This window comes from Saimiri boliviensis, chromosome 12 (genome assembly GCF_048565385.1).
Source record: "Saimiri boliviensis isolate mSaiBol1 chromosome 12, mSaiBol1.pri, whole genome shotgun sequence".
Classification (NCBI taxonomy): Eukaryota; Metazoa; Chordata; class Mammalia; order Primates; family Cebidae; genus Saimiri; species Saimiri boliviensis.
Window position 1 is genome coordinate 110,113,359 of NC_133460.1, and position 25,655 is coordinate 110,139,013.

The following is a 25,655-nucleotide window of genomic DNA, read 5'->3' on the forward strand; positions in this document are numbered from 1 at the left end:
GTCATTAACCTGCATAATCCTATCACACCTGAGACACTTCAACTAATTCCTTAGTACCACTGATACACAAGCACCCATGCGGCTCTCCCCACCTGTTCCCCAAAGCTCTTCCCCTGCCTTATTTGAGGGGTGGTGTTGGGCGAGACCGTGATCCACTCGAGGTTCCTGCACTTCATCTGGCCATCCCCTCTTTTTAGTCTCTCTTATTCTAGACCAGTCCTCTCAAAAAATTTTTTACTCGTAGCAGTGAGTCTTTGAAGAGACCAGACCAGTTATCTTATAGAACGTCCTATGTTCTGATTTGCCCGTCTCCCACCTGTGGGGCAGGCATCTTACTTGTTCCTCTATCCCTTTATTAACAATAAAGTTAAGACAGGTTTAAGGACTCGATTGTGTCAGGTGCCATCGTTCATGCCTGTAGCCCCAGCATTTTGGGAGTCCTAGGCAGGAAGATCACTTAAGGCCATGAGTTGGAAACCAGCCTGGGCAACAAAGTGATTTTTGTAAAGAATTAAACAAACAAATAAAATTAAAGGCTTAATTAGACTCAGATGAACACTTTTCGCAAGAATGCTTCAGAGCTAGTGTTGTGACTGCAGGTTACATCCATCGGGAAGCCTGTGATGCAGGTTGCCTCAGGTAGTGATCTCAGGTAGTGATTCTAGATTTCATTACTTTTTTAGAGTGATGACAGTAAATTTTCTTCTTTGTAAAGATACAGTTTTCCCATAACACTTAGAAAATAATCTTTGGGGTAATAATTCATTGCCGTGTGAATATTCCCTTCCCCATTAACTTCTTTTTTTTTTTTTTTTTTTTTTTTTTTTTTTTTTTTTTGGAGACAGAGTCTTGCTCTGTCACCCAGGCTGGAGTACAGTGGCACAATCTCAGCTCACTGCGACCTCTGCTTCCCAGGTTCAAGCGATTCTCCTGCCTCAGCCTCCTGAGTAGCTGAGATTACAGGCTCACGCCACCATGCCTGGCTAATCTTTATATTTTTAGTAGAGATGGGGTTTCACCATGTTGCCCAGGCTGGTCTCAAACTCCTGAGCTCAGGCAATCCGCCTGCCTGAGCCTCCAAAAGTGCTAGGATTACAGGCATGAACCACTGCACCTGGCCTCCCCATGAACATTTACCCAGTAATTTCAGTATCTATTGATGATCCTTGTCTGAATCAATTATTTAATTGGGAATTGCAAATAAGGGGTTTTCTAACTCCAGAGTTACTTTTATATTTGTTAGCTGGCAGTCTTCTGTGAAAAACAGCTCACCAACTGGGGGTGGACTACATTTTATCCTTAAAAAACAAAATATTTAGTTTTTTTCTTAAATACCAATTTTTAGAATAAGGAATTGGTTTGATAGTTATCTTTAGTAGTGTCAAAAGAGTATTTTTTTGGATGTTTTAAAATCCAGTAGTTTACCCTGTTATAGTCACTATGCGATATAACTTACATACCGTAAAATTCACCTTTTAAAACATACAATTCAACATTCAAAAATGTATTCACAAAGTTGTGCAACCACCACTACTAATCTAGTTCCAGAACATTCATTCCCCCACCCCCAGCCCCTCCAGCCCCAAAGAAGCCCTGTACTCTTGAGCAGTTACTCCCTATCCCTCCTTCCCTTCAGCCTCAGGCAAACACTCACCTGCTAGTTCTGTCTTACTGATTTGCCTATTCTGGGCATTTCATATAAATGCAATCAGACAATCTGTGGCCTTTAACATCTGGCATCTTTTAGCACAGTGTTTTAAGGTTCATTCATGTTTGACGCTCTTCCTTTCTAAAATCCCATTGTATGGATGTGTCACATTTTGTACATCACTTGATGGATACGTGTACCTTTTATATGAACAATTCCATGGCTTTTCCACTCAAATTAGGATTTCTTGGTTGGAGACAGGTAGGGTAGAATGTGGAACTGAGTTTGGTGACTGTGCTTATCATCAAATGCTGCTTCTTCCGCATGCTGCAGTCTAATGCTGGCGTGCTACGCGGGACACCTAGATGTTGTGAAATATCTCCGAAGACACGGTGCTTCTTGGCAGGCGAGAGACCTGGGAGGCTGTACAGCTCTGCACTGGGCTGCAGACGGAGGCCACTGCAGCGTGATTGAGTGGATGATCAAGGATGGCTGTGAGGTACGGGACCTGCCTTGTTAACCACGCACACGTTGTTAAGAATCTGAAATGCTGCTCCATGGGGTCTAGCAGAGGCAGTGCCTTTGATTAGTCAGCCTTAGAAATACTGGAGAAATTTTTCTGACTTAGCAAGAAAGCTTCGAAACTTTGGGAAAAGAGATCATCATAGAATTGACATTATAGTGAGCTTTCAGGTTGTCGTGGGTGTTTATCTTGCGTAGGGAAGAGAAACAGGTCTGAATCCAGAGCTGGACCTGATGCTTCTACCTTTTTTTTTTTTTTTTGAGATGGAGTCTCACTCTGTTGCCCAGGCTGGAGTGCAGTGGCATGATCTTGGCTCATTGCAACCTTTGCCTCCCAGATTCAAGTGATTCTCCTGCCTCAGCCTCCCTAGTAGCTGGGATTATAGGCATGTGCCACCAAGCCCGGCTAATTTTTGTATTTTTAGTAGAGATGGGGTTTCACCATTTTGGCCAGGCTGATCTCAAACTCCTGACCTCAAGTGATCCACCTGCCTTAGGCCTCCCAGAGTGTTGGGATTACAGGTGTGAGCTGCTGCACCCGGCCTGATGATTCTACTTTGTTCTTTTGCTCATTGGCTTATTTCTCTCTTCATTTAGTCTTTCACCAAAGCTTTACTGAGCCTGTACCAGATATTATTTCAAGTGCTGGAGATACAAAGATACTAAGAGATCTTATAGCCGTTGTGCTTCCTGTTACTTCTAAAATTGGACAATTTTTATTCTTGGTTTGTTTTAAAGATTAGTTGTTAAAAAAAAATTTCCAAAGAGCAGACCATATCAAGAATAGAGAGCATTTCAGTTCTTTGTATCTTTACCTGGAAACAGGCAAGTTTGTCTACCTTTGATTTCACGTTACCAGAAAGTGCAAATTTGATTTAGCAAATAGAAGCAGTGTTGTTTGGACTTCTACAGATATTTGAAGATGGGTAATTAGAATTAGATCAATTATGGAAATTGCTGATAACTTTGAAAACTTTAGTTCAAGACTTTGAGAAATTAGCTACAAATTTCAAGGCATGGAACTAAAGAATAATGGACAATGTGTGGTGCTATCCATGACTGCCAGATGGTGTGTAGAGTGCTGAGAAATTAAGTCGATGACCTGGAAAATCAACTCAAATTGAGAAAAGTCATGTCTCCTGGAAGATGTCAGTAGATTTGTTCTGGATTGTTTCTGAAGGGTGATTGCGTGAAAGTGAGGCTGCAGTTGTGGGATCTACCTGGTTCCTGCTGCTGCTTTTGGAGAATTACCTTCCTTTTGTTTTAGAGACAGGGAGGCAGAAGAGAGAGCCTGTGAGAGGCAGAGAGAGGTAGAAGGCTGAGCCTGTGGGCTTCCGTGGTAGAGCCGGGCCCATGTGCCACACATGGTAGTGACAGCCACATGCTGCTCGTTTGGTCTATGATCAATTCTGGGCAGGTTTTGCACCTAGTAAAAGTCTGTGGTTGAAAAAGAAGGTTCTACTTTGCTGAAGTCAAGCATCCAGTCTGGGCATGGTGGCTCATGCCTGTAATCCCAGCACTCTGGAAGGCCTAGGCAGGTGGATCACTTGAGGTCAGGAGTTCGAGACCAGCCTGGCCAACATGGTGAAACCCTTTCTTTACTGAAAATAAAAAAATTAGCTGGGCGTGGTGGTGGGCATCTGTAATCCCAGCTACTAGGGAGGCTGAGGCAGGAGAATTGCTTGAAACCTGGGAGGCAGAGGTTTTAGTGAGCTGAGATCGTGCCACTGCACTCCAGCCTGAGCAACAGAGTGAGACTCTGTCTCAAAAAACAACAGCAACAACAAAAGGAAAAGTAAAGCATCCGCAATAGGGCAAGTCTCAGGTATCAACATTTAAACACAGGAGTTGTGGAAATGTAGGCTCTCTGGGCTTCAGATATGAACACACTAATTTGGGGTAAATTCCATCTTTCTTTGAAGCACTGGAACTACTATGCAGAGGACAGAACAATAAGCATGGATGTGCTTACTATAGATTTCAACATGACTGCCCTGGTGGCAGATGGATGATGTCAACATGAGTCTCTCTGTGTTCGGCAGATGGCTTACCTGATGCTTCTGAAGCCCATGGGAAGGACTTGGGGGCCAATCATGGCATCGCCACCTTCTTCCAAAATGTAATGATCATATTCTAAGAGTGACTTATTCACTTGGCGACTTATTTATTCATTTCTGCATTTAATGAGCCATGTGACCTCAGAAAAGGCACTTCTCTGAGATTTAGTTTGACCATTTGTAAACCAAGAATAAAAATGCCTACCTCTGATTAACCTTTAGGACCAAAAGAGAAAATATGTGTAAAGAGGTTGAAAACTGTATAAAGCATCATGTAATATGAGGTGCTTATTTTATTCTTCTTCAAATATAATGAAGCGTGTTGCCCACAGGTTAGTTCTTTGCATGAAGGAGAGCTGCAAATCTGAACCATGTTGCAGTGGATAATCTTATACATAGAAGTACCCTGAGGTGCCCCCAAGATCTCCTGGAAATTCTTTGTTTGCTGTTCCATTCTGATGTTTTACTAAAGCTATGGATCATCTTTGAGTAATTCTTCTGTAACAGATTGTGTGTGTGTGTGTGTGTGCACGCACGCGTGCGTGTGTTCTTGTGTGCACATGGTATGCATGAGTGTGTAGATGCACACGTGCATGTGTGTGCCTGTGTCTGAGCACACGCACGTATCTGCAGCACCACCCTTCATGGATTGGCGAGGTCTTCACTGGAATTGGAAGAGACAACATTTACATTTTCCTAATCTAAAATCTTTATTTTAAAACACTAAACCAAGAGATTTCAGTGTAGAGAAGACAGTCAGGAGACAGCCATCTGATTACATGCATGCTGTTTTGGAGAAGGCATTAGTCAGACTTTTCAGACAGAATTTGTGTAATGAATCTGGTTGTTTTGTATTTTACCTGTAGGTCTTCTGCCTAAAGTTGTTATTATTACTGTCTTGTTCCAGAAAGGATGTAAAGCTGTTTGCAACCATACATAAAAGTAAGAAAAATGAATGCTAGGTGAGGAAAATTAGGCAAGAGAGAATAAGAGCGATCCAGGGGCCAAGTGGAAAGTCGTTCAGTTAATTTTTCTAGCCCATCTTTTTTCTACTTTAAAGGATGTAGATGAAGAAACCAGTGGGGAGACCCTGGGGCCTCTCAGCACCCTCTAATGCGATTCTAACATGTGTCCTCACAGCATAGAAATGCGACTTAAATTAGCACAGTGCAATGAACTCCTACCAAATGTGGAAAGATGGGTATCTGAGCCTGGGCACTGGGGCAAGGAAATACTCCTGTTATAAGTTTGAATCATTTTAAGGAAAAGAAATTGGGCTCAACACAGCTGTTTCTCTGGCCCAACAGGTAGACGTAGTGGACACTGGTTCAGGATGGACCCCACTCATGAGAGTCTCTGCAGTGTCGGGAAATCAGAGGGTGGCCTCTCTTCTAATTGAGGCTGGGGCCAATGTGAATGTGAAGGACAGAAATGGAAAGACGCCTCTTATGGTAGGTCGTCCTCCCAAAAATAGGCAGTTTTCTGCATGGAATTAAGGTCAGAGCTTTTTCTGTGCCTCCACCAGCCCTTGGCTTTGACTGTGTGTGTGTGTTCCCTGTCGGCTTGTTCAGAAGGGCATGAGGCCGTCACTGGAATATGTTTCTTGTCTTTTTACAACCATTTCTTTAAGGAGTAAAGAACCCCTGTCCCCAGGACCACTGTGGGATCAAAACAGATCTGGTGAAACAAAGAACTAGCTGCTTTCTGTCCTGGTTTTAGTGTAGAGAGAGGGAGAGTCGTTTCCCTGGAGTTGCTACTGTTGGCAGCTGCAGAGGAAGCGCTGTGCCTGCAGGCGCGAAGCCACAGTGGCCCTTTGTGGGTTGCAGGGGGCTGCTGGGACTCCGCACGTGCCAGGCTCATGCTCCCTGATGCTGTGTGTGCCCTGGAGGGAGGAGCTCATGCATACCACCCTGGGTTTTGTTTTCTAGGTGGCTGTGTTAAATAATCATGAAGAGTTAGTTCAGTTACTTCTTGACAAAGGGGCAGATGCAAGTATAAAAAATGAGGTAACTGAGTCCATCTTTATCTAAAGATCTTCCTTGGAGGGGGAGAAAGAACGTTTATAAGCATGTAAAATTTTTGTTGTTTCCTGTTTCAGTTCGGCAAAGGTGTCCTCGAAATGGCCAGAGTTTTTGACAGACAGGTTGGGATGCTCTTTCTGCCTATCAAGGCTAATTTTACAGTCTTTTAAGACTCGGAAAAACCACCAAAATCCTGGATTACATTCACCTGTCTGTTTTTGTTTATCTAGAGTGTAGTCTCCTTATTGGAAGAAAGGAAAAAAAAGCAGAGGCCGGAGAAGTCTCCTGTCTGCTGATCAGAGCACCGCTCATCTGTGAAATCCACATAAAACAAAGTGAAACATGACTGTTAATCTAGGGATGGGAAATTCCGCATCTCAGAGGGCTGTACATTTATTTATTTAGTTGAAGATTCAGTGTTCCCACTTTGAAATACATCTTTTTACCTAAGCACGTGCGTGTGTGGTGCCATCACTGGGCGTCTTCAGAATGGGGATGTTTTCTTGCATTTGTGCCTGTTAGAGTTAGACATGAAACAAAGTATTTACGCACTGGAGCTACACAAACACACATGGGTCTCCCACTCCCGGCTCCTGCCCTGCAACTGTCCTTCAACCGTGCTAGGCCTTGTTGGAATTCTTTCCCTCATGTGTTTTCAATTAAATCCTCCCCTCCCAACTTGGGGCTTCCAGGCTGGTTGTCAGGCCGCTGTTCCCTCCTGGAGCGGCGCTCCTCCGAAAAGCCCAGGAGCTTTCTCTTCAGCTGTTGGCCTCACATCAAAGCTCAAAATACATATTTCAAGATTCCGATTCTGTTCTATTAGAGGTGTCTGGTTGAGGGTCAGCCTTCTTAGACTAGACCTGTGAATGTGTTTGCATATCTCACGCCCTGATAATGAAAGACTCAGCCTGCTGGTGGGTTGACGACGTAGCCAAAGGGTACTATATTAAATTTTGTCTTCAGAGCATGTTTTTTTTTTTTTTTTTTGATGCTGATCATGCAGTTCCTAGACAAGCGGGAATTAACCACAGCCATGTCTGCTGGTTGGGAGCTTAAAGACACAAACGTGGTAGAGCTTCAACTCAGCAAACACACTTAAAAATCAGCACAAAAATGAGTGCACAGACCACATGAATTTTGTGTCTCCAGAGGCACCCTGGTTAACTCGGCCCCATGAGCAAACCAGCTACAAAGGTCTGTACAGGAGTAGATTTTTTTTTTTTTTCTGTAGGGAAAGATTAATAAAAGGTAATTAAAGCTCCCTTTTGCTGAGGGGCATAGTGAAAAAGCACACAATTCTATTGACATTAGCAATCGGCTTTATTCCAGAGTGCTCACAGAACATTCACTTTAGGAATGGGATTTGTGGGCCATAATCCCATCCCTAGATAGTTCATGAGTGTTTTACCTTTTGTACAAATGCATATTCCTTTAGATTTCCCAGATTAGATTTTTAAAACCTCTCCAAAAATTGGATTACATTTACAACTCTCCAAAGCTCCCTCCTTTTGTTGGTGGTCAATGTTGACGTTCACTTTAGTCGCATTTTTTTGGTCTGTTGTAGATTGTATTCACTGGCCTGTTCTGAAGGCATGTGCATCCCTTCTGATTGATGTAAAGCTTGGCAAAGCTGTCTACCCTCCTGATAAATATCGAACCATCCTTACATTCTTAAGATCGTCTCCCTGGGTTATGGTGGACTGCAGGATTCTTCATGCTCGTGTGCTATGTACGTTTGCTCTTTTTCTTCTTTTTGCTTAATGAGAAGAGAAAGTGGTCTATACACTGTTTGACTTTTCCCAAAGAGCAACTCATAGTTTTATTAGCTCTATTTTTTACTAATGAACGTATCCTTATTTCTACAAATTCATTCCATTTTTTCCCTGAGAGTTTATTTTATTCCTTTTGTAACTTATAGTAGATATTAGATTCTCTTTTTCATCTTTTACAAATTAATATGTAGATTTAGGGCTATGAATTTTCTCCCAGCACTGTTTTAGTTATATTATTATAGAAGTTTTCTCAACTTTTCTGATGAAGAATTCAATTGGGAGAACTTGCTAAATACACATTTTGTGGCCCCATCTCAGCTCTCGGATTTGGAATTTCCAGGGAAAGGACATGAACAATGGATTTTAATGGGTTTGAACACGCATCACAAGTCAGTTCTTCTAATTCAAAGAGTTTGAGAATCTCTGCCATCACGTGTGCTATTACAAATGTTTTCACTTGCTATGTTCTAACCTGCAATTCATCTTTGAAAACTAATGAATCATTACATTTCTAGGGTATGGAATTATTTTTTGAGAATTTTTTTTCCTCAAAGGCACTTAGAAATATCATACATTTTGTATGTTTGGAGTATCTTGTTTGATATTATATATCAATTATGTTTGAAGTTTTGTATGTACTAATGTTTGCTGGCTTGCTTGATCATGGGTGAAGAGTAGTAAGAATAAAGATTCCTTTGGCCAGGTGCAGTGGCTCATGCCTGTAATCCCAGAACTTTGGGAGGCTGAGGTGGTCAAATCATGAGGTCAGGAGTTCGAGACCAGCCTGGCCAACATGGTGAAACCCCGTCTCTACTATAAATACAAAAATTAGCCAGGCATGGTAGCATATGCCTGTAATCTCAGCTACTCAAGAGGCTGAGGCAGGAGAATTACTTGAACCCAGGAGGCAGAGGTTGCAGTGAGCTGAGATTGCACTCCAACCTGGATGACAGAGTGAGACTCTGTCTAAAAAAAAAGACCCCTTTATTCTTGTTAGCATTTTGTATATGTATTTTTCTTTTCCTTTTTCTTTTTTTTTAAAGACTAGTCAAGTGCAGTAGTGAGAAGGAGGGAAAAAGTAGAACAAGGAGTCTGATCTGTAACTGACTGTGAACAATCAATGGAGATAACTCACTACCTTCGGACCAGCTATTTTCCTTTTTCTTTAGTTTTCTTTATTAAGTTGGATGCTGTTTTTCTTAAATTTGTAAATAGATATCTGTTTACACTTAGATTTTCATACCAAATAACTCCGATACTAATATCTCTACCACTGCTTACTTTCTTTTTGGATTTCTTATGTAAATAAGTTAAAAAAATTATTTGATAGGTTATACATTCACATTGTTCAATAACTGTATCAACTCCTACCCCCCAACGCTATGTGTGAGCATCTTCCCTCCTGTCTGACATGTTCATGAGATTCGTAGCACACACCCCCTACCCACCGACCCTGCCAACCATTCTTAGTTTCTTATGTACTGTTCCAAAATTTTCTCAAGCATCTATACATGAACGAGAATACATTTTTCTGCATGAAAGATCTTCCCCAAATTTTTGTAACATTCTCAGTAACAAATGAGACACACATTGACATTTACCTGTATACTATTTATTGAGTTTAATATTCATAACAATAACTTTTTTCTACTGAAATAGCAGGTTGTGTTCACCTGTCGAACCCCAATATGAGAAATGTGTACAAAAGCAACAGACTGTAACATAAAAAGGTATGTGGAAAAATTAGCAAACCAAAGCATGATACATGGACGAAGCACTATAGAATTCCTGTGCTGGCTTACGTAGCTGTATCTTTAATCTGTACTGTGCTAAATAGCCTGTAGCCAAGTTTTGAAGAGTTACAGGAACAGCTGCCACACATTAAAAGAACCGGGTACTCACTGCAGCCTCCCGATTTGACCTGATGGGAGGGACAGGAGAATGATTCACTCTGCCACTGTTTTTCCTCTCTTGGATTTGTAGAGGATTTTTTTTTTTTTTGGTCTAATTTGTTTTTCCTATCACTGCCCAACTAAGCTACCTGCTTATAGGCCGTGAAAAGTAAAATGCCATTCAACTTTTTTGCAAAACTAAAATAATCACATGATACTTATTCTTTGGAGCATTTAAATTGTGTTAAATGGAGGACTAAAGAGTGTATAGGAGAATCATGGGGAGCAGAGAACCTTTTTGAAGATGATGTGGTTACAGGGCATTCAACCTAGAAGAGCCAAATAGCTTTAAATTGAGAATGACTTTTTGTATTAAATCTTCTGGCTATCATGATCTATTACTGGATATTTTAATAACTTTATAGCTATTCTTAGTTTTTCTTATATGAAACTGTTATGGCTGCACTAGAAGCTGCCATTACTCTTGCAAAAAGTAAAGAGGGGATTTTCTCTATGAATGAAAGAAAATGGCACATTCACATGTAGGTAAGTAGCTTCTGGAAACATCCTCACTGCACAGAAATGGTTCTCAGCATGGGGCTCCCAAACTTTCTTAGAGTGTCATGTGTTTTACTATCAGAGTTTTCAAATAGGATTAAAAAGCAATAGATGTCAATAGAAACTTTCGGGTGAGTTAAGAGAATTTTGTAATTATAGATAAGTTGATTTCCTATGGCTAACTTCCCCTTCTAATTAGAACAATACATTGGGTAGGAGGTCCTCTGCTGGACTAAAGGCTGGTGGAGTTGCTCTGGGCTGCAGTCCTAGAGAAGGTTGGGCTTTGGGCATCCCTTGGGTGGGCCTTGTAGGGACAGCCACCCACCGCAGCAGTCACCACTTTGGCTGATCTAAAGTGGCAATGGAAGTAGTAATATGACTGTCAGAAATTGGAGATGCATCCGTCTGGGGTTTGACCTGGGAAAGCGACTTGCGTCTGGGTCATAGGAAAAGGCAAACAGATGCATTAGCCACTGGCTTCCTGTGGGCAGCTGCGTTGAATGAGTCTGCTGCTGAGTCACAGGGAGTAACTGCAACAGCCTAGGACTGGCTTCTAGCGGGAGAGGAGGGGAAAGGGGGGTTCTGTCATGTCCCCCAGCAGCCAGTCATGGCGTGTGAAACTCGCAGCCTGAGAGCCCCACCTCTGGTCAGCACGAGTGTTGGGAGACTTCTAGGAGGGTTGCGTGACTTTCACTTGGGTCACTGGTGTCTAGCCGGGGCCACCTTGAGAGCAGTGAGGAAGGATCTCCAGCCTGAGTGTGCCGTGGGCCCCCAGAATATGTAGGGGAGCCCTGCGTAGCAGTTGTAAATTGAGTAAACCTCACGAGGAAAGTCTGCAAGAGTTCAGGGTGCATGAGAAAGACCTGGACCTGCTGCCCTGGCACCGCCTTGTGCCCTTTCTGCCGCTGGGGGTCTCATTGGCTCAGAGTGCTTAGTAAACATCAGTGGAGAGGGGGCAGGAGGACTCTTGGCCCTGCCAGTTGGCCTAGCACCAGGCATTTTTTTTTTTTTTTTTTTTTTTTTAGCACCGTGGAGACCATAGGCTCCTAAGAACATTTTGACAGAATTTTAGCAGTTTTGGTTTTTTTTGAGAATGCATTGATGTATTGATTTGCCAGGGAACAATGGCTTATAGTTCAGCCTGAGAATTCTTCATAAAGTTAAGAAGGCATAAAAATGTCCCCCCTGAGACTCATCAGGAGTATTTACGCTCCTACAGTTTAATTTGCTGCTTTTGTGGTTTCTGTGATGTCATCCCACATGTGTAAGCTGGAAAAATCCACGCTGGGAAGTGTAACCTCCTGTGTGTGTTTCCACAATGGAGAATGTTAGGCTTCATTTCCCTCGGTTGCTACACATCTGATTACATGTGTCAGGAAAACAAACTTAAACAATTTCAGGAGAAGACAGACCTTTCAATGGAATTGCCTGGAACCCATAAAGTGAGGTCATAGAACCTACAACTGTAATAAGATAGAGGAAGAAAAGTAACCTCTGGGCTACTTTGTGTCTAGTCACGCTGACTTTCCAGGTGATGGCCTTGCAAAACTCAAACCACCTCTTTATTCATGCCTATAAAAACTTAAAAAAAATACTAAAGACATTGCCATTGAAATACAAGTACTGATTTTTTTTTTTGGTGGTGGTTCTGAGAATATAAAAAAGGAGAGGAATACCCTCTACTCCCTGCCTCCCCAACCACAAAGCCCCCTGGTTATTGTTTCCTTTCCTAAGTTATATTAAAATGGAATTTTCTGCTAAATATGCTTCACTAGATAAATATTGCATCTTGGAAGGATTATTCCTTTAATAATACTATCTGCATCGTAAGGGAATACTAGTTTAAATATGTTCTTATTCAGAAATAAATTGCATGGCTCTATAGAAACAAATTATTAGTACTGTAGAGATAAAAATGTGTCATCAGCCATGGCCCCTAAGTGGCCACTGATGACGTGGCGTAAGATCACAGTTTTAACCTCCTTTAATATCAGAGTCTTCCTGGCTCTCTGAAATAGAAGCATAGGAATTACAGCTAAGAACAAACAACAACAACGAAACTCAGTTCATATCCTCTTACGACAGAAGGAAGGGCTAAAAGGGCAGATCTAAGGATTTGGGCATCTAAAAAGACAATGCCCACATAATGCACCATAAAATTCTGTAAACCTTTTTAATAGTATATATATGTTTGGCTTTAGTACAATTACCAAATGTAATACCAGTTACAGTAATTGTATGTCTCTCAGCAGTATTATTTTCTAGCATGGCTTTACATTTTTAAGAACTTAATAACTGTAGGATAAACAGATGCATGCTATAAGAGTTGGAATGTATTAGAGCTGGGTTCCCTTTTGTGTTTGTGACATGTGTTGACTTGGTTTAGCCATAGTCACGAATACTGTGTTGCCTAGGTATGGTGAGAAACACCGGGAAAGTGAAATGCAGTTTTGTTTTCTGGAAGGCAAACCAAGATTCTTGACATATATGTTTCTTTCTGTTTCAAGGCATAGGAAAACTGTTGACCCCCAGAAGAAGCCTTTTTCATAAAACACTCAGAGTGAATTACATCACCGTTGTCCATTGTCTTCTAAGGCAAAAGCCAGTCAGATATGACCCCTCCAGGAAACAGTGAGAGGCATCATGACATTTTACTACCTTATATGAGTATTTTTATATTTCTCATGCCATTAGATAAAGTCCTCTTAAAGACCTTGTGAAAAATGGCTTCCTAGTCAGACATTTGAAGAGTAAAAAGTTCAAGGGGCTGCCCAAGCCAGCATTGCGTACATAGTTAAGGCTAGGAGACTGATTTCCTTATCACATTCTGTGATGCTTCAACAGGTAGGTTGCAAGCAATGAAGAAACAGGTTCAGACTCCATTAAAAACATCTTTTAAAGATTCCTGCAGCCAAGCTGGAAAAAGAGGATGCCCCACAGAGAAGGATCTTTGTCAAATATTTACTAATTATGATAGCAGACATAGGCTATACCCATGAGCATCACGTTCCATTGGGTTATAGTTTTTGCAAGCATAAAGATTCTGCCTAATTTTTAGTAAGTTGAACCTTGTAGTAAAGAGATTTTTCATTGACAGACTTGATTGACTAGACCTAATTAGTGGTTCACATCTGAAGAAAGCCTCAACTGTCTGAATACAGGATCTTTGTGTTAGCTTGTAGCGATTTGCTCGGCTCCAAGCAGTACAGGGAGGTGGAGGTTTGCAGTGACTGGGCATTACCTTTCTTGTAGAAACACCACCTTTCTCAATCTAGATAACCTGGGGATGGCTGTGCTCTGGAAAGGGCAGCCAGAAAAAGAAGCGCTTGGTACTTTATGATGCACAGCCTTGAGCGAACCCACAGCTCCCTTCTAAACATGCTCATGGCTGGTCAGCTCAGGGTCAAGGTCTGGCTTGTCCAGTGTTCCAGTCTCTATCCTGGTGTGGCCACACGTTAAAATTCCTGTCTGCAACCCACATTCTCTCTAAAGCTTCCTGGCCAGAAGCCAGAATTCTCCCTGCTGTCCCAAAACTTCATGGGGGAGCCTGACTGCCAGTTGTCAAGGGGCACAGGGCCTCCCTGAAAGCCAAGCACAGCCTGGACCTGAAGCCCCTTGGCTTTGGCCTGAGATAGGGAATCCAGAAAATCAAACGGGGTTCTTCTTGGGGTCCCTTGAGCTGCATCTGGCACCATAACCAGAGCTGGGAGTAGTTGGGGAAATGCTTTCCGATAAGGCCTTGATCAGAAAGTAAACACATCCTGTCCAGAATCCCATCAAGTAGGATATTTTAAGTTCACTAAAATACTAAAAGCACAACAAGCCTTCCTGCCATGGAAAACTCAGTGATGGTAAAAATGCCTACTACAGCGCACTGCACTGTAATAAACATTCTGCATAAATTAATAATTTACAAGTACCTGAGCAAGTAGACAGAGCACCGTAGCGCAGCACCAATGGCAGCAGCTCCAAAGTTCTTACAATAATGGTGTTTTAAACATTTAAAAAATCCTCAAAGTTGGTACAAAAAAGTAACTCCAACTGGAGTTGAAAGATATAGTGCAAACTTCTGTCTTCACTGTTGAAAAAAGGTGTCGGCTTCTCACTTAATATAGGCGGTGTGGGTGGATCTGGGCACTTGGGGCGGATACTGCGGAGCAGGTCTGCATCAAGAGAGGAGAAAATAAAATGATCAGAGGCCTTGAGAAGTGAGTCTGAGGATAGAGAAGTGTGGGGCTGGAGATGTATTCTGTCAGATACCACTGCCCCTCGTAACAGGGGCGGGAGACCTCTCCAAAGCCGCACCTCCCACCCACAAGCCAAGTCTAGAACAGCACTGTCTAACAGAAAAAAACGTGAGCTACACAAGAAATTCTAAATTTTCTAGTAGCCACATGAAAAAAGTAAAGAGAAATAGGTGAAATTAATTTAAGTAATAAACTGAACTCAGTATATCTAGAGGATTATTTGAACAGGTTATTATCAATAGAAAAAAACTGATAGTTGTGCTAGGCACAACCTGCCTCACAGCCCGTGTCCCACAGCACAGCTCCGGAGAACAGGGAGCAAAGGTGGGCACCCAGGATCCCTCAAAAATGAAATATGCAGGACTGAAATCAGCAACTGGCAGAGGTAAGATAGGCCACGGCTTGCAGGCATTTAACACAAAGGACTTCCCCTCCTTGTGTTCATGTAAAAGTCGTGTTTTTTCCTCAAATAGAACAGGAAAAATAACTTCAAGATCAACATGCAAACCACAATGAAATAATTAGGATGCTATGCAGTTTTTCTCTATTTATGCAGTTGGGAATTAAACAATTTCCTGACCTTTTGACCGCCTTTATCTCTGAGATTTATTAGGCAGCTCTTTCACGGGCCAAACATTCTTCCCAAGAGCTGTAATGAAATCACTCCAATGTGTCTTCTCCTACAGAGATACAGGATTACGGAACCCAGGGCCTGGCCAACACAGCACCTTTGGTTCTTTTGAGCTCAAAAAGCAGGCTTCCTGCCAAGAGGGCATGTGTGTCAGAAGAGTACTTTGGCTGTGGGTTTAACAACCCAAGGTGGGTGGGGCGGGGGGCAGGGAACAAAAGCCCAATTTGCAGCGTTTGCCAATTTCCATGGTGTAAATACTCCCACTGTGGCTGGTTTCAAGCTACCACCTGACATCACTAAACGTGAAAGAGATGTGAGCAGCTGCTACGACCTAGGTCCTCTGCCATGCAGAAATAATGGACGAGCGCGATCTCAAGAGCACAGATAATTATAGCAACGTGGAGAAAAATGTGAGGTGAGTTTTGAGCACTTATTACCTTTGTTTCTAATGTAACTTATATCGTAAAATTTAATCCTTAATATTGGCTAGGTTTAACACCTAGCTTACAAAATTCCTGGGAATTTGATAGCTCTTACCAACCAAGGTGAGCTGGCTCCAGCACACCATGGATTAGCCTCCCTGCATTAGCTGGATGGAAGTCTCTGCCTTCCTGCGGACCAAGCAGCAGAAGTTGTGGAAGGTGTTTCCTTTTGCCCATTGTCACTGTTTCCCAATGCCCTCTTGCCAGGCAGCTGCTTTGCCTTACTCCCCATAGGTCCCTTGTTCCAGCTGTGTGCCTCCAACCCGACTAATGTCTCAGGATCCCAGGGACTGGAAAGAGACTGGGTTAGTTGTGGGTGGTCCCACAAGAGTCTGAGAGAGAAAGAGATGAGCATGGTGTGTTACACAAACCTGAGAGGTGCCAGGTGGAGCCCAGTCTCCCGCTGTCCCGGAGTCCTGGCCGAGGCATGGGTGAGCCGAGTCACCCTGCCCAGAGGATCTGCAGGCAGAGGCTTCTGAGGGGGATTTGGCTTACGGGTCCCCTGCAATAAACATAGAGTTAGGGTCACTTTCCAGAAGCCATGGAGAAGCAGGGCCTGGCACTTGGCACAGGCTCTGGTTCCTGAATATCATCCTCTCACCATACAAGATGGGTGGAGGCTGACCTCTGTTAACCTTGTTGCTAAAATTTTCTCTGAGACTTATCCATGGATCATAGTCATAAACACTTGACTGCAGGGCTTCTGGGCTGCCCCTGGGGTATAGTTGATGTTGGGGTTTCTCTGCCAGTGTTACCCCGAGGACACACACTTTGCTGCACCTTTAGTTAAGCAGCTTCTCAATTCACCCTAAAATGAGAAGTTGGTGGAAATGTTTTCAAACATCACATCCGTTTCCTCGGGTTTTGCCAGGATCACGGAGCAGGACTCGTTCCCCTGTGGGTGGATTAGACAGCGAGGATGGTCGTGCTCAGTCTACCACGTGCAGGCGCTGTTCCAAATGTTGCTTCGTGAAATGCGCTGAAGTTCTTCCACTAAAAACTTATTCTAGTAAGTACAAAGAATTGATACAGTGGGCTGAGGGGCAAGTAAAGCTTTGTAAACACACTAAGGGCCAGGGCTGTGTTGACCAGAAGCCTTATTCCACTCTGGGTTTTAGCCAAATGATGCTTTGGGACTTGTGCAAGTCACCTGACCTCTCTGAACCTCTGTCTCTGGAAAATGTGGGGAAAAAGACCTATCTCGGCATTGTTATGAGGATTAAAGAAATAGGAAGTTCCCAGCACACAGATAAGTTATTAATATCAACACTGTGTCATGCCACACTTTAAAAATATTTAATAGGGCCAGGCGCGGTGGCTCAAGCCTGTTATCCCAGCACTTTGGGAGGCCGAGGCGGGTGGATCACGAGGTCGAGAGATCCAGACCATCCTGGTCAACATGGTGAAACCCCGTCTCTACTAAAAATACAAAAAATTAGCTGGGCATGGTGGCGCGTGCCTGTAATCCCAGCTACTCAGGAGGCTGAGGCAGGAGAATTGCCTGAACCCAGGAGGCGGAGGTTGCGGTGTGCCGAGATCGCGCCATTGCACTCCAGCCTGGGTAACGAGAGTGAAACTCTGCCTAAAAAAAAAAAAAAAAAAAAAAAAAAAAAAAAAAAAAATAGGAGGAAAGGGCCAGGCGTGGTGGCTCATGCCTGTAATCCCAGCACTATGGGAGGCTGAGGTAGGTGGGTCAGGAGTTTGAGACCAGACTGGCCAGCATAGTGAAACCCCGCCTCTACTAAAAATATGAAAAGTAGCCGGGCATGGTGGTAGGTGCCCGTAATCCCAGCTACTCAGGAGGCTGAGGCAGGAGAATTGCTTGAACCCAGGAGGCGGAGGTTGCAGTGAGCTGAGATCACTCCATTGCACTCCAGCTTGGGTAACAAGAGTGAAACTCCGTCTCAAAAAAAAAAAAAAAAAAAAAAAGAGGCTGAGGCAGGAGAATCATTTGAACCTGGGAAGCAAAAGTTGCAGTGAGCCGAGATTGCACCATTGCATTCCAGCCTGGGCGACAGGGCAAGACTCCGTTTCAAAAACAAACAGTGTAAGAACACATGCCACTTGTTTTCATGTTCTTACACTGTGCCCCTCCTGTGGATGCCCATGAGAGGGGTTCATTGGAGCTGCGTCCAGAAGTCAGTAAGTGTTGGACACATCTCTGCTCTTGGCCTCAGGTGAATGTGGGTGCTGTGCTTTGTCCCTGAAGCCTGGAAACACTTACAAATGCAGGGAGCATCTGTTGGAAATGGTGCTAGAACCTCCAGGAAGACAGAACCCCCCTAATCAAATGCACCAATTCACCATCCTAGGACCCAGTATTCCAGATATCTAGCAGCACTCAACAATCATTTCAAACACTTGAGGTGCATTTCTCTCAGTGCCTATTACAAGAAAATTACATTTAGCAATTGGGGCTCAACTGAAAGAATGCAACAATATAATCACCATTTAACATCCCTTTGTAAAGCAAAGGAAGTTACCACAGAAGTTTGTAAACTACAGCTCTGTGGAAAATAAGCTGAGTTAGAAGAATGGACACATTGGGCTAGGAAAGAGTCCCTGAACAAGGGACAGGCTTAGAAGTGACATTTCTGCATTAGCTTTCATTAAAGGAAACATTAAATAGAAAAAATTCCCTAGCTATGAATAAAGACCATATAATGTGCCCAAGAGCATGGGTGGTTTATATATTCAACCAGCTCCACGTACACACACACTATCCTCACTGGTAGAGAGGAGATGACCACAGTCTGTCCCTCCCATGTGGATGTCAGGGTTAAATGAGACATTGAGGCTTCTGGCACGGGGCCTGGCATGCGGTAACCCATGAGTGTTAGCTGCTGCTGTATTACAACTATTACTGATGGAGTGAATTTATCACCAAAAAGCATCATAACCCTACCAACAAACTTTGGATAATTAAGGTAACAAATCAAGCTCCCTTTTCTATAAGGTAACAGAAAACAATGAGCAAAACATTAGTGTGTCATGTAAAAATGGATGTATGCACTTACCAAATTGAAATAATTACTAAGTGATACTAGTTTTACTGCTGAATATGACTAAGCTGTCTTGGCAATAAAGATAACCTCAGGTTTTTGCTGAAATGCTGGAGAAAAAGGGAGCTATGTATCACAGTATATTTGGATTTATCATGGAAACATAGGAGATAATTAGGTCGGCCGTTCATTCTAGTTTGCCTGAGACATTCCCAATTTATGTTGATCGCCTTGTTTAACTATTAATCACACTCTCCCAGGCATGTCTCCTACTTTAAGAGGATAAATTACGTGGTCACCATAGTGCTGAAAACCCAAACGACTGAGAAGCTGATTGAAGGGTCTGACCTGCAACCTGGGGCTCAGCACTGGTACCATATGCTCCCTCTAGCCATACCTTGGATGGAAGCATGAAACAGGTTGCGTGCAAAGATGTTGCCTAGGTAAGATGCTGGCTTCCTGCCAGGCTTCACTGGGATAGAACGGCCATGGAATAGTGGGGTTGGTTCAAGAAGAGAAGTAAGCTCACTTCTTTGCTATCAGGCGTGGAGCGGGTGGAACCTGTGATGCAAGAAGCACCAGCTACACGTTCTGACCTTGAGGGAAGGGGTGAAATTGCCATGCTCCCTTTTAGGTATTGCTTTTAAACTTGCCTTTGCAAAAACGTGAACCTGAACCTGAACCTCTCCCAGGAAAGTCCAGTCTGATCACCAAGCATCATGTGAAGGGAGCCGAGAAATGACTCGAGGCAGGTTGCTCACACACGATAAATACTGCTTTTCATCTATTTTCATTTTAAACAAGGAAATGAAGAATTCAAACCCCATTCTTCTGCCCTCTTAACTTCTTCCAGATATTAAAGAAAAATCCAGGTATGCTATTAAATAGGGCTGTTCCATTCTTCTGTTTTCTGCTCATGTTCTGGCAGTAGCCACATATTTCAAATTTTTTAGAGGTTTCAAAACAATTTTAAATCCAAATATAACCACTTTCCCTTGACCGGCTTCATGAAGAAGCCTCAGATGTTATCAACTTCACATGGTAAACATGCCCTGCTTATCCAGAGAAATCCCCACAGGAAGACTGGAAATCATCACAGGAAAATGCCAGAGATCCCTGGCGAGCTCATGCAGGGCTGGGGTGGTGGCAACATGTTTCACTTACAAACTCAGTCTACCTCTAGCTAAAAACTATTGTGGGAATTATGGCTATAGAACAGAATATGAATGTTATAAACCCTAATAATGTAGGTATTACGGAACTTGCCACAGTTGAGAGGTGGGTCTTCCACTTCCAGGAACATGGCAGGCTGTGGTGGTATGCCTTACCCCTGCTTATAACCACCAAGAGCTACAAGGCAGTAAATGTTTTCAGGCCAAAATCTAAGTGAAAGCGGCAACCTGGAAAGGGAGTAGTAACTGAAGCTGGAGGCATCTCCCAAATTAGGGGAACCTACATTTTGGTTTTGATACTCTTTCACAGTGAGAAATACAGAAATCCAACTGAGGTCAAGATATGTGGGCAGAAACCAAATGCCCAAGTTTAATGAGAGAGAATTCTCTGACTCCTCTCCATTCAAGTTGGGCTCTACAGATAAGACCTTAGGTTAAGAATCTTCTAGAAGTAAATACATAGTATAATCTATCCCCAGGATACTGTAAGGAGTATTCTTCTGGTGCTGGGCAGACCAAGGGAGGAAACTAAACCTGTCACCACAAATTGTCCTTGAGGATGTGAAGCTGAAATCACATCACCTGGGTAGTTCAATAGGCTCCAAGCCATTAAAGTGATCTCAAACTGGTACCACCTCCAGGCACCTGGCAGAGGCAAAATAACCCCTTATGGAGGCACACATCTGCATCCCAGGCCTCAAAGAACTATAATTAAAAAAAAAACGAACTCATGGAAAAAGATGAGCGCACAAACAAGGAACCAGGAATAAGAAGCGATAGACGCTTCAGCAGGAACATACTCAAAGCCTTCAGATTTGGGGACTGTCGGAAAAAGTTTTCTTAGTATGTTTAAGGAAGTGCAAGACAAGCTAGCATAGTTGAATCAGAACCAGGAAGAACCTCTAGAAACAATAAAAAGTACAACATAGATGAGAACAAATTGCATGAAGGTAAGTACAGTTTGATACCACTTACGTCGTTTAAAACTCAAAACTATATATTCATGGATATATATTTATACAAAAATATTCGAAATGTTCTATTAAAAAATCACCAAACTTACACAGTGATTGTATCTGGAGGAAGGCTAATGTAGTTGTAGTGACTTTATCTGTAATGTTTTACTTTTTTTTTTTTTAAAGGATAGAGTATGTATGCATATTATATATCTGAAATTTAAATAGGCATATACATCTAGAAAGATGTAAAACAATGGTTATTTCTATGTAGAATAAATGTAACTTGGTTTTAAAAATATTTAAAATATAGAAAAGTAAAAACAAACATAAAATAATTTCAATCTTTGGACCAAGGAAGAAAACAGAAGACAATATGTAAAGTATTTAAAAAATATAAAATACACTACAAATTGGAACAGTGAGCAAGGTAGAGCAATGTTTAGAGGAAAGTTGCTAATATTTTCATGTAACTATTATTTCATATTTGTAGAGGGGAGATTAAAGTCATGTTTCCAAGTTCTAATGGTAGTAAGAGGAAGGTCATATAACACCTTGAGCTGGTTGAGGGTAGGGTAGAATGAGAAGCCAGACAAATTAATAAAACATAGGCCTATCAAGGACAAATAAAATAAATGGTATTGAGGATCACTAGGTGGTCATCTAGATAAAAATAAAGTTTGATTCTTTATATACTAGGTGGGATTAATTAGGGAAACAGACACATGGAGAACAACAAAAAAACGGGGTGAGGTGATGGCCCACCTGAGAGTGCCACAGAGCCAAGGGAACCCCCACCCCGGGAAGTGGTATGAGAAAACCTGAGGCTACTGGGGGCTGGAGCAGACCCCCAGCAAACTGCAGCAGCCTTACAGAAGAGTGGCCAAACAGAAAACAACAACCCCATCCAAAGGTCAGCAACCTCAAAGATAAGAATCAACTCAGAAACACTGAAAACTCAAAAAGCCGGAGTGCCACTTTTTCTCCAAATGACTGCTACACCTCTCCAGCAAGTGCTCAGAACTGGGCTGGGGCTGAAATGACAGAAATAGGCTTGAGAAGGTGGGTAAGAAAGAACTTTGCTGAGTTGAAGGATCATGTGGTAACTGAATTCAAAGAAGCTAGGAATCATGATACAGGAGCTGACAGCCAAAATAGTCAGTTTCGAGAGGAAGATAACTGGCCTGTTAGAGCTAAAAAACACACTACGAGAATTTCACAGTCACAAGTATTAACAGCAGAATAGACCAAGCAGAGGAGAAAATCTCAGAACTTGAAGACTATCATTCTGAAATCATACAAGAATGAGAAAAAAAGGAATGAACAAAATGTCTGAGAAATATGGGATTATGTAGAGAGACCAAATCTTCAAGTGACTGGAGTATCTAAAGGAGATGGGCAGAACAGAGCCTCCCTCCCCTACCCCAGCATACTACAGCCTTACAGAAGAGTGGCCAGACAAAACAACCCACAAAAACCCCATCCAAAGGTCTACAGCCTCAAAGATCAAAGATAGATAAGGCCACAAAAATGGAAAACATACTTCAGGTTATCATCCAGGAGAAATTCCCTGACCTGGCAAGACAGGCCAACATTCAGGAAATCCAGAGAACCCCAATAAGATACTCCATGAGAAGATCAAACCCAAGACACATAATCATCAGATTCTTCAAGGTCAAAATGAAAGAAAAAAATTCTAAGGGCAGTCAGAAAGGACCAGGTCATCTATAAAGGAAAGCCTATCAGACTAACAGCAGACCTTGCAGTGGAAACCCAACAAGCTAGAAGAGATTGAGGGCCAATATTCAACATTCTTAAAGATTTTCCACCCCAAAATTTCATATTGGGCCCCATATCTGGATAACAAAGCAAGACCTATTGGTATGCTGACTACAAGAAATCCATCTCGCATGCAAAGACACACATGGGCTCAAAATAAAGAGTTGGAGGAAAAGTCACCAAGCAAATGGAAAACAGAAAAAAGCAGGGTTTGCAATCCTAGTGTCTGACAAAACAGACTTTAAACCAACAAAGATAAAGAAAGACAAGGGCATTGCATAATGGTAAAGGGTTCAATTCAATAAGAAGAGTGAACTATCCTAAATATATATGCATCTAACACAGGAGCACCCAGATTCATAGAGCAAATCCTTAGAGACCTGCAAAGAGACTTAAAGTCTCCTACTATTACTGTGTGAGAGTATAACACCTCACTGACAATATTAGACAAAATCAACAAAGACATTCAGGACTTGAACTCAGCTCTGGAGCAAGTGGACCTGTTATATATCTACAGAACTGTGCACCCAAAACCAACAATATGCATTCTCCTCATCACCACACAGCACTTACTCTCAAATTGATCACATAATCAGAAGTAAAACACTCCTCAGCAAATGCAAAAGAACTGAAATCATAACACTGTCAAACCGCAGCATAATAAAATTAGAAGTCAAAATTAAGAAATTCACTCAAGACCACACAACTAATGGAACCCGAACAACCTGTTCCTGAATGACTTTTGAGTAAATAATGAAATTAAGGCAGAAATCAAAAAGGTCTTTGAAACTAATGAGAACAAAGAGACAACATACTAGAATCTTTGGGATGCAGCTAAAGCAGTGTTAAGAGGTAAAGCTATAGCACTAAAATGCTCATATAAAAAAGCTAGAAATATCAAGTTAACAACCTAACATCACAACTAAAAGAACTAGAGAACCAACAGCAAACAAACCCCAAAGCTAGCAGAAGACAAGAAATAACCAAGATCAAAGTAGAACTGAAGGAAATAGAGACATGAAAAACCGTTCCAAAAAAAAAATCACTCCAGCAATTAGTTTTCTGAAAAAATTATTAGACCACTAGCTAGACTAATAATCAAATATACAAAATCAGAAATAAGGGGGATATTACCACTGATCCCATAGAAATCCAACTATCAGAGAACACTATAAACACCTCTATGCACATAAACTAGAAAATCTAGAGCACATACACCCTCTGAGACTGAACTAGGAAGAAATTGGATCCCTGAACAGGCCAATAATGAGTTCTGAAATTGAGGCAGTAATAAATAGCCTACCAACCAAACAAAACCCAGGACCACACAGATTCACAGCTGAATTCTACAAGAGGTACAAAATAGAACTGGTACCATTTCCACTGAAACTATTCCAAAAAATTGAAAAGAAGGGCCTCCTCTCTAACTCATTCTATGAGACCAGCAGCATCCTGATACCCAAACCTGGCAGAGATAAAAGAAGAAAACTTCAGGCCAATATCCTTGATGAACACTGATGCAAAAATCCTCAACAAAATACTAGCAAACAGAATCTGGCAGCATATCAAAAAGCTTATCCACCATGATCAAGTAGGCTTCATCCCCAGTATGCAAGTTTGGTTCAATATATACAAATCAATCAATGTGATTAATCACATAAACAGAACTCAAGACAGAAACCATGTGATTATCTCAATAGATGCAGAAAAAGCCTTCAATAAAATTCACCCCTTTCTGTGAAAACACTTCCAATAAACTAGGTATGGAAGGAATATACCTCAAAATAAAGGGCCATCTATGACAAACCCACAGCCGATAAATATCATACTTAATGAGCAAAAGCTGGAAGCTTTCCCCTTGAAAACTGGCACAAGACAAGACACCCTCTCTCACCACTCTTAGTCAAGATAGTATTGGAAATTCTGGGCAGGTCAATCAGGCAAGAGAAAGAAAGAAAAGGTATTCCAATAGGAAGTCAAACTATCTTTTTTGTAGATGACTTGATCCTATATCTTGAAAACCCCACTGTCTTAGCCCCAAAGCTTCTTAAGCTGATAAGCAACTTAAGCAAAGTCTCAGAATACAAAATCAATGGCAAAAATTGCTAGCATTCCTTGACACCAACAACAGGCAAGCCAAAAGCCAAATCATGAATTAACTCCCATTCAGAACTGCCGCAAAAGAGTTAAAATACCTAGGAATATAGCTAACAAGGGAAGGAAAAGACCTCTTCAAGGAAAACTACACCACTGCTCAAAGAAATCAGAGAGGACACAAATGAAAAAAAATTACATGCTCATGGACAGAAAGAATATGAAAATGGCCATACTGCCCAAAGCAATTTATAGATTCAGTTCTATTCCCATCAAAACTACTGTGGACATTCACAGAATTAGAAACAAAAAACTAAAAATCCATATGGAACCCCAAAAGAGCTCGAATAGCTAAGACAATCCTAAGCAAAAAGAACAAAGCTGAAGGCATCATGCTACCTGACTTCAAACTATACTACAAGGCTATGGTAACCAAAATGGCATGGTACTTACACAAATATGCAGACCAGTGGAATGAAATAGAGAACCCATAAATAAGACTGCACACCTAAAACCATCTGTTCTTCAACAAACCTGACAAAAACAAACAATGGGGAAAGGATTCCCTATTTAATAAAGAGTGTTGGAAGAACTGGCTAGCCATATGCAGAAGATTGAAGCTGGACCCCTTCCTTACACTATATACAAAAATCATCTCAAGATTGATTAAAGACTTACATATAAAACTCAAAACTATAAAACCCTAGGAGAAAATCTCGGCAATACCATTGAGGACATAGGCATGGGCAAATATTTATGATGATGCCAAGAGCAAAAATTGACAAATGGGATCTAATTAAAGAGCATCTGCACAGCAAAAGA

At 41.9% G+C, this 25,655-nt stretch overlaps 2 protein-coding genes across 2 annotated transcripts in view; one reads left to right on the forward strand and one right to left on the reverse strand.

Moving 5' to 3' along the window:
* Positions 1–8,088, forward strand: part of FANK1 (fibronectin type III and ankyrin repeat domains 1) — a 149,465-nt gene extending 141,377 nt beyond the window's left edge. Inside the window, exons 7-11 of the mRNA XM_039464964.2 lie at positions 1,982–2,147; positions 5,535–5,678; positions 6,156–6,233; positions 6,326–6,370; positions 6,479–8,088. Of these exons, the coding sequence (XP_039320898.1) occupies positions 1,982–2,147; positions 5,535–5,678; positions 6,156–6,233; positions 6,326–6,370; positions 6,479–6,544 (499 nt within the window). The 3' untranslated portion in view covers positions 6,545–8,088. The remainder of the gene's footprint in view (positions 1–1,981; positions 2,148–5,534; positions 5,679–6,155; positions 6,234–6,325; positions 6,371–6,478) is intronic.
* A 138-nt stretch (positions 8,089–8,226) lies between these two features.
* The window catches only part of ADAM12 (ADAM metallopeptidase domain 12), a 376,200-nt gene continuing 358,771 nt past the window's right edge, over positions 8,227–25,655 (reverse strand). The window contains exons 22-23 of the mRNA XM_074383072.1: positions 16,202–16,332; positions 8,227–14,633 (exon numbers count right to left, since the gene is read on the reverse strand). Of these exons, the coding sequence (XP_074239173.1) occupies positions 14,573–14,633; positions 16,202–16,332 (192 nt within the window). The 3' untranslated portion in view covers positions 8,227–14,572. The remainder of the gene's footprint in view (positions 14,634–16,201; positions 16,333–25,655) is intronic.